This window comes from Macrosteles quadrilineatus, unplaced genomic scaffold (genome assembly GCF_028750875.1).
Source record: "Macrosteles quadrilineatus isolate MER2022 unplaced genomic scaffold, UCM_ALF_1.0 Scaffold_1__1_contigs__length_201487025, whole genome shotgun sequence".
Lineage (NCBI taxonomy): Eukaryota > Metazoa > Arthropoda > Insecta > Hemiptera > Cicadellidae > Macrosteles > Macrosteles quadrilineatus.
Window position 1 is genome coordinate 178,138,563 of NW_026542594.1, and position 9,400 is coordinate 178,147,962.

Sequence of the window (9,400 nt, forward strand, 5' to 3'; positions counted from 1 at the left end):
CCATTATATTTTCAACACTCTTCTCAGTCACTACAACAAAAGTCCAATATCAGCTGTTAAAAACGCACAAAACAGACGACAATCCAGAGACCTCGTCGGTCCGTCATAACCTGAACTGATTCAGTTTACTTCCAGTCTTGCCCGTGCCAATGTACTCTTGTGCATTGATAGGCATATCTGTAATCGTTTTGTGTTTTGTGTTAAATGTTTGTAACGTATTCTGACGACACCTCCAGAAGTGGATCTTTTTAAAGGCCTAAGACTGACGATGGTGGTGTTAAAGAACCACCAAAACATATGTAGCAAGTAAAAGTCAGCGAACACAGAATAAAAAAAGTCGACACTAGTACATAATTAAGGATTGTCTGATAAGGTGTGTTTTATCTTAGAAGCAATCTTAGTTACAAATGGCAGAATGTTGTTGGTGTTGATAGTGAGCTACTTAGAAAAAGTTTTTCAGTCTGATTATAGAAAATTCTACATTCATTATGACAGCTAACAAAAAAATATCCCCCCCCCCAAATTCTCCCTAAAGAAGTTCCCCCCCCCAAAAATTCCTGTTTAAATTACTTTGGTAAAATATAAAATAGGAAAATAACTGAAATATACTGCATGAGAAATTGTAGTCTATGGACAATCCTTAAGACATGTTATTCAGCAATACTAACAACCCTAATAATCTGTTATCTTTGTTCTTTTCTTATGATAACTAATTTTCTCATTTCTAATGTTAACCATTAACCTACAAAATCCAATACTCTTAAACTTATCCCTCACTCACTAACATAGAAATGTTTCAAGGGTTGATAAGATAGCAGGCTTACCAGATTGGAAAATAGTCCATCCTGGCATAATAAACGAATAAACACCACAAACAATGTGCTCTAGAAAATACTATTAAAATATTTCACATTCAGTTACAGGGAACCGGAAGACAGTTGCCCCCCCATATATAACCTTTCTTAGTTGAAAATTCTTTAATTGATATGAAATATTCTAAATATTGCGTGTTGGTGTTTCTTGTACCAGCTGTGTTCCTTCCTTTTTAGGGAAGCCTGTTATCTAATAAACAGTCCTTCAAATCTAGGACCTTGTATGTTATGGAACACTACTATCATTGAAATGTTTGTTGGGAAAAGATAAATTTAATGTTATTCCTACGCAAATGATTGATTGACTTGACATTTGTAGTTAGTGTAATTCAATTTTTATGTCTTGTAGTCGAGAAAATAGGTTAGCGCCTGATGTAGTTATGCAATTGCTAAGAGGCATGTGGCATTAAAAATATTAACGTTATATGCTCATAAAGGTTATATGCATAACAACATAAATTATTAATTATTTGTTGATTTTCTATGCTCTGTCACCAAACGTAGAAGTGACATTATTTTGAATACCAAATTATAGAAAATTAATACATTTGACAAATTTTTACCGATTAAAACCTAATTAACCATTAATTAAATGGGCAATACAATATAACGGATACAAGTTTGAGCAAATTTTGTCTATGTAAAATAACTGCTGTATGTTTAATGAATCAACGTAAATAACTGATTGGATCTAAAGCATGGTAATGTTACATGTTGTTAGCAGTAAAATAATATTTGTTACAAAAATTAACTTATCTAATAATCAATTATAATTAGTACCAGCTTTGTCAATAATTTAAATGTACATAACCATTTCAGCAATCAATTAAAGAAGAAATATTTACAACAAAATATATACACTCCAACCTTTAAGATTATAAAAAGATTATAGGTGACAAGTTTGTAAAAAAATAAAAGCGTAGTTTTTTTACTTGTTTTTTTCCTACATAGTACTTTTGTCTTAAACAAGAGATTTAAATTTGTATGATGATCTAAAACTAATTATTACTTTTACACTAAAGTAATTTCCTGAAAACACTACTAAACTTCTTCTCTCATTACTAAATTAAATTGTTTTGCAACGTTAATAAGGAGAAAATATTATTGGGTAAAAATCTAATTTGTGATATATAGGCCTATTTCAAAGCTTTTTCATGAATAGACTCATTGATTTATTGAACTTTAAGCTTTAAGCTGTAGAAAAAAAAACTAGAGAAAAAACTTTGCTTAAACTAACACATTAACAAAAAATCAATTGGATTGCAATATACTGTATCTACGAATTTCTTAAAAGTAGATTTGACTAAAACACTAGTCTTAATGAAAAAATTTAAAATTTTTTAACTTATATTGGAGATATTGGCAATTAATAATGAAATGTATAATTAAATTTACATGTTCAACAAGGCCAATAGTGTACTAGTGCCTGAAGATGGAAACCTAGTTTCTGAAAGAGCTAAAGAATAAAATAAAATAATTTTATATTGGCCTTGTTGAACTTGTAAATTTAATTATACATTTCATTAAAAATTGCTGTTGCAGGTCTATTTTATTTTATAAGTTCTAAGTTTGTGATAAAATACTTCTTACATTTAATTGGTGAAATCAAATACGACAATGACAATCAAATTGATCAATATTAATTTGGCGAAAATACAGGTTTTGCATTCTAAATAGACAATTTAGAATCCAATCTTGGTTTTTGGTTTTCATTTGTTGCTGGTAAAATCCAGGAATCTTAAACCTCGAATCCAAATTCTAAATCTTAAGTACTAATTTTACAAAACACAATAAGGAACATATGTTTCATGAGAAACATCGTAAACATTTTGTAGTCCATGACTACAAATTCAGGTAGATTCAGGACTATAAAAGTCCAATTAAATAATATAACATGTTAAAACCCAACGTCATTATACTTTTTTAAAACTCTGTTTTTTTTTATTAGTCTTAGTTCTAAACTTAAAATTTACTTTCAATTTTCAATACAGTTGATGGCAGAATAACATCATTGTCATTGGCATATCACCCAATCAATTTCATTTACAATTTAAAATTTCCCATTGACATTATAATTTATTTGGAATTTACAGCAGACTTTTTTATATAAAATTTCATACAAAACTCCCGTTTTTTTTGCTATATCCTGGCCTGATGGGCTAAGTCGTTCTGTTATTGATTTAGCTGACCAAAACACTCAAAAAAGGTTAATGTGATATCTTCTGCTGTGAAAATTTAAAATGAGTAGGTATTCAATGACTTGGTAACTTATCCGTTCATAAATATTTTTCTTGTACTCTCTAATGGACTTTAATCAGTTTTTTTTCCATTTACCATTTGTAACTAGTCTAGTTGGGGGAGTTCAAATTCTTCCAATCATCAAATTTAATTTTTTATGCAATGCTGTGAATTGTGATTCAGAGAAGACTTATGCTATTAGCTCACTTATTTTGAACACTGACTATAGGGGTCTCAATTGTCAATTAAAACTCTCTTTCATGAAAAGCCTCATTTAGTTTTACAAAGTAAGCCATAGACTTACTAATTAGCGAGAGCCATTTAGGCTGTTGGTCCGCCAATCTATAAAACTAACACGAGGAGAACTGTCTATTGAAACTCTACCCCTTGAAAGGCTGTGGGCGGGCATAATTGCGCCAACTGATCTGAGTCAGGTAGTCGGGTATTCCTGAATTGTTTTTTGGGACCCTTTGAGCGCTTGGCGCAATTAAGGAACCCTTTGGCGCAACTAATGCACGACCAAAAGCTGTAATTATTCTGTTTTATAATCGTAAGTTTTGTTTGCGCAGGTATTTGTGCTTATGCAGTTTGACCCCGGCCTTGAGTACAAGCCAGCCAGTAACCGAGGCAAGGAGGAGAACTCCTGACTGTTGCTGTGTAGTGCTCTCACTGACGGACCGTACTCTTACATCTAGACGACCCGTCGCCACGGTCCCACCATTCCGCGTCATCCCTCCCCCTCCCTGTCAACTTTTGTATCGGCTTTAAAATTTCTCCTTAAGGTTTTGTAGTTTTGCAAGAGCCTTAAAAGTAACCTAACCAAATCACAAATTTAAAGACTAAATTATTTATTAATTAATATTATTACTTAATAATAATTATTATTTATTTATCTATTGATTTTAGCTTTTAGGCTTAGAACATGATTATTTGGTTACCTGTTATTTGATCACAGGCTGTGAACCTTTTAATTAGTTTAAATAGTTTTTGGGACCAAGGTCTCTAAAATTGTCGTTACATATACTGCATATATTTTGAACCACAGCCCAACTAAAACACTGAATTAATTGGTACATATTAAGATTGCATGTGCACATCAAGGCAGTTCACATTTTCAAGCACAATAAAAAATATTTCACTATTTTAACCATTTAACTTTCAATTAAATTGAATCACTAACTTAATCATCTACCTGAATGCAAAATTACCAGTTTAAAAAATATCACACTAAAATATCTGTGATAATTTAATGGCAAGACAAGGCTTATATTTTTTTACAAACATATACAGCCTATATGCTGTCCCCCCCCCCCCCCTCCTTCGACGGTAGGAAAGGATGACGCAAAGGGAAGCGAGAGCACTACAGAAACAGTCAAACCATAGACACAAGTGTAAAGTGTAGAGTTGTTACGATTGTTAACGGACTTTCCAAGAAAGCGCTTTGTGAGTGTGAGTTCGGGCGAAGGTGACGTTTGTGGGACAGTGCCTTGTGAATCTACTCATCCACCTCGAGAAGCTGTCAAATAGATACTAGAACACCATTTTCGAAACGAACATTCCTTTTGTAAATCGTTTTGCAAAACACACAATGTACAGATTGTTTTACATTTTTTACATTCGATATTGCACAATTTTTTATCAGAATCGGTCCGACCTGTTTAGGATCACCATTGAAATTCACTCGATTCGAAGTGTTCTGATGTATCTTATGTGAGACACAAACCGTCAAATTTCGCTCGTCCTCATACACGCTTCAGGTTGTAATTGTTATTTGTTTTAAGGCCTAAGGTACCTTAGACATATTGCCTTCACCAACAATCAACATTTCTATTTCCTCAGGTTTTGGGATTTTGTTTAACTTTCAAGTTTATGGTGAGCGTAAATAAAATAAATTGAGCATGTGTTGAGTTTTTATTTTGTGATTGAATTTCCATAAATTTTAGTTTTGAGTTTATTGGAGTTTTTTGAGTATTATTCTCGAATGTCTACATGTATGATTAGTGGCACATCCATAATTATATTTTCTTTGGAGAGAGAAATTTAACACGTTTCTTCCCAGCCTTTACACTCAGATATGTATAACAACACTAATTCCAAGTAAATAAAAGTCAATTTTCACGCTCTAGTAACGTAAAAAAAAAAAAATCAAATTCAAAACTATTACAAGTTATTACTTTAACATTAGTATTCTAATCGAAATGCTATGTGACAAATTATTGTCCAAGAGGGATTACAGGACTCTCTCACACACTCAAAGTAATGCTATGAGTATCAAAATTATAAAGAAATTAGTTGATAATTTTAAAAGAGGCATATTAGATAAGACCCACACATGATAAAGACAGAGGTTAGTGTAAACCAGGTGTTAGTGTAGGTTAAGATAGTGTATGGGGATCACCAAAAGATTTTCTTTACATAATTTTTTTAAATACTGTTGAGAGAAAATTTATAATTCTGAAATTCAGATCAATGTAAGCATTGCTTATTTATTGAGGAGGTGCTTTAGTTACTAAGCTCCTTTTCAACTTAAATGTGCCACTAATTATAATAGATTCCAGGTTCAGTTTTGTAAGTTATACGGAAACATTTTGAAGAACAAAATGAGATTATAAGAACAAGATTTTTTATACCTCGGAGTTTTAGGCTTTAATTATTCATTAGTAATTGTGGATCAAACATTAGGTTATATTAAGTTTAAGTAGATGCTGTAAGGTGCTAACTTTTCTAAAATCTAAAAAAAAATACTAATTTAATTACACTACCGGTAAGTATTTAAGAAATATCACCTCTTGAAAGTGTATATGTTTGTGAGTTAATTTGTTGGTCGAATTAGATTTGTTATTACTGAGTTTTAACACAAGTGAACTTATTTGTTGATAAATGTATGTTATAATGTGCAAGTGATTTACAATTTAAGTTGTGGGTTAATGAAAATGATTCAAACTGTTGTTTAATTACATGCACTGTTGTTGAAATCGAGCTTTGTAGATTTTATTCTGCTGTTTATAAATGTTTATATTCGTAAAATTGAATTTGTAATAACGAAGCACTTTTAAAAGTAAAAATCCCGAGTAGTCCCAACGCCGTTAAGATTCATACACTTACCGTTAATCTAGTTCCGTTTGAGATTTTAGCATAGAAATACGCTTAAAATTTTATAATTTACTATTAAATCCTAGTACAAAGTTAGGCTTTTCTGCCATTGTAGAGTATATTCACGTTATGCTACTTTTCCACCCGCAATGCCTATGGAAGTGATATTTTCACTTTTAATTTTTCTCAATACGATTTAAAAGTGGTTCGCTCCATTAGCTGTATTATAGCTACACCTCACTCGTTAGCAAACCCTAACAAAAGACAAATGTTGAATGTTCTAAACTCGTAAGATGTATATATTGTATCATTGCTTCACCTTTGTGTCTTGTTTCAAATAAATAATCATTCGATCGATCACTCATCAATAGTTTTAAGTGTAAAATAAAATTCTATTTTTCATCCACTGTAGTATTTTATCGGTTTGTATATTTTTTTGACCATTGATGCTCATAAATCGAGATAGATTAACTTGTTGCCAATCCATAAAATAATGATTAGTCAAATAAAAAAGAGGTTATTTAAAATGTTGAGATTTAATTAGTCTATTATGGTTCGTACGCTGAATAATTACTTGCAACTGACAAAGCTGGCTTTGTCTTAAACTAGGGAGTTATCTTTGCCATATTTCTTCAGCATTTCAATAATGTATTTAATGTTTTACCAACAATTTATTTAATTTTAAAGTAAAATTAATGAAATACAGGATAAATCAATCGCCTTTTAGAAAACAACGCGTTGAAGTAAAATTAAAAAAAAAATACCCTCTGAACCGTGAGAAATTTTAGCAGATGTAATCCAATGTTTGTTCATCCCAGCAGTTTCTAACAGCTGTAAAATAATTACTGCAGGAGCGTTAAAAATATTTCGGCTAAGATAAAGATATAAAATTCCTTAGAAAATCAAATTGTCACAAGTCATTATTAAAGTTTATGGCTAAAATGGTAAAATGAAAACAAATTGATATAATTTACTAACTTTTTCATGTTTAATGGTTAACAAAGCTAAAGGAACTAAACACTAAAGCATTTCTAACAATGTTAATGAAACATTTTATTGATGTCATTGCCATTAAAGTAAGATATCCTCATTCAAAGTCATAGTTCCATCATATGTGAACACTGTATGATAAGAAGCTTTGTTATGTTGCCTGTTTAAAACATGTTAATGATAAAAATTTAGCCTATTTTGGGCACACGCTTAATCAAAGAACACGTAGTACTGTATTTGACCAGCCAATATTGTTGATATTTGTAGAACCTCTTTAAAATCTTTTCTAGAATTGACAAAAAACTAAATTCTGTACAAATCAATTGCTTATGAGATATTGCACTTCCCAAAAAATAAGGGAAATATTGTAGCCTTACTATTTCATACATTTGTACTTTTCATCGACTCTCACAATATACGCTATATTTTTCCTGCTGTTAACTTTACATTTTAAAGTTGCTGAGCACATAACGTTTATTAATTTTAAATCATCATGGATAGAAACGTTAACACATTATTAAAATGTCTAGATGAAATCAAAGAGTATATTTCATGGTTGGAATTTGTATTGTTTCCATTTAGTTATAGTTTTTATTTCTCTTCTAAAATTTGTTACTGAATAAGATATTATACTCATGTTTATACATTATTAATTGTTTTATTAGACCTACCTAAATCAATAAGACTTACAAATTAATTGGAACTGGATATAGTTAGAGCTTTACTTTGTATTTTGGTCTGCTTCCATGTCGGCATGATAAAACCAGAGGTGTGATATAACGATCTGTTGTAGAAGTTGAAGTTTATGTCATTCGGTTAGGATTCTTGTTATCCATAATTAATATTTAAGAAGAGACGTGAATAACTCTGACTTTTTTATCATCCATTAAAGAATGACTTTTTCCCTTGATTTGAGTCATGAATATTTTTAAGATCATCAAGAGGCAAGAGGCAATAATTTATTCTTGGATTAAAGCAAGGCCTGAATTAGATTAATTGAGGATAATAAGTAAAAAAGTCATGTTTTGTTTTACAAACACAACTGACTTTAGAAAACTCATCAAACTACCTAAACTGTTCATAACTTGGTGGGTGTACCAGAAATTTAATAAAGGAAGCTTTTTTTCGGGAGAGGATGGAAAATCTTTTACGCACACAGGTAGCCAGCCAGTAGTGTGAGACTCCTGAATTTATCACGGACTACTCACTAAAAAACCCCTCTACTCTGTTGGACTCAGACCTAGAATTGTTTGTCACATTATTTCAAATCAGGCAAACATGTCACCTAAGCCCTCAGGGCTCTCGCCATTTCTAGCATTTAGATTCTTTATGACCTACACCGCATCCCGGTCAAGGTCGAGCTTCTTGGTGCGGAGAATACTCTGGATGTAATGTGACACACAGGTCCAATTGTCCTCACCCTCCATCATCATCGGTATGACCGTGTCCACCCACAGCAGTCCTACTAACTGTTGAGCCTCCAGGCCTTTATTGATACCTACTTGTCCAAGGCGTTCTTTCTCTAGGTGAATTATGAGAAAAACTTTTAAATTAATGAGAAACAAATATTTTAAAGAAAGGAATCTTGATCACATTAACATAAACACGTAGAGGACCCATGCTGCTCCGCAGAGTTAAAATAGATATAATATTTCTGAGAAAAAATTTAATTTATGATGTTTGATTGAGTAATACAGTATCTTAATTGCTTAAATAAAAGCCGATATTTCACTGAAAGATCTTAGACCAAAATATATAGGATTATATAATTATAAATGGTGAAATACATCTTAAATTGATGTAAGAATTAGAAATTTAATCAAATTGTTTTTTTAGTCGAATAATACAGTAGGTAAGTAAGTATATACCGAAGCTTGATGTGAAATCTTTGCGTGCATGACTTCAATTTGAGACCTCAATCATGAAAATCTATCAGATAGAAGAGCCAAACGAACTTGGAAAAGAAAAACCAAATTTAACTCCCGTAACAAATGCATGGGAAGGAAATATCATTTATGTATAAGCCAAATGGGATTATATATAAATAAATGTCGACGCTTGATGTGAAATCTGTGTATGCTGATGCTTATGGCAAATTTGTGCTTGCATACCTTCAATTTGAGACCTCAATCGTGAAAATCGGTCGGGTAGAATAGCTAAACGAACTCAGCAAAGAAAAACCAAATCTAACTCCCATAAGAAATACA

General features: G+C 31.5%; 1 protein-coding gene across 7 annotated transcripts in view; it reads left to right on the forward strand.

Annotated features, from left to right (window-relative positions):
• LOC128990690 (calcium-activated potassium channel slowpoke-like) overlaps positions 1-7,842 on the forward strand; it is a 164,284-nt gene extending 156,442 nt beyond the window's left edge. For all 7 annotated transcript variants that reach the window (XM_054413262.1, XM_054413237.1, XM_054413254.1 and 4 more), the window contains one exon: positions 3,680-7,842. In XM_054413262.1, coding sequence (XP_054269237.1) covers positions 3,680-3,757 — 78 coding nt within the window. In that variant the 3' untranslated portion in view covers positions 3,758-7,842. The remainder of the gene's footprint in view (positions 1-3,679) is intronic.
• Positions 7,843-9,400: the final 1,558 nt, after the last annotated feature.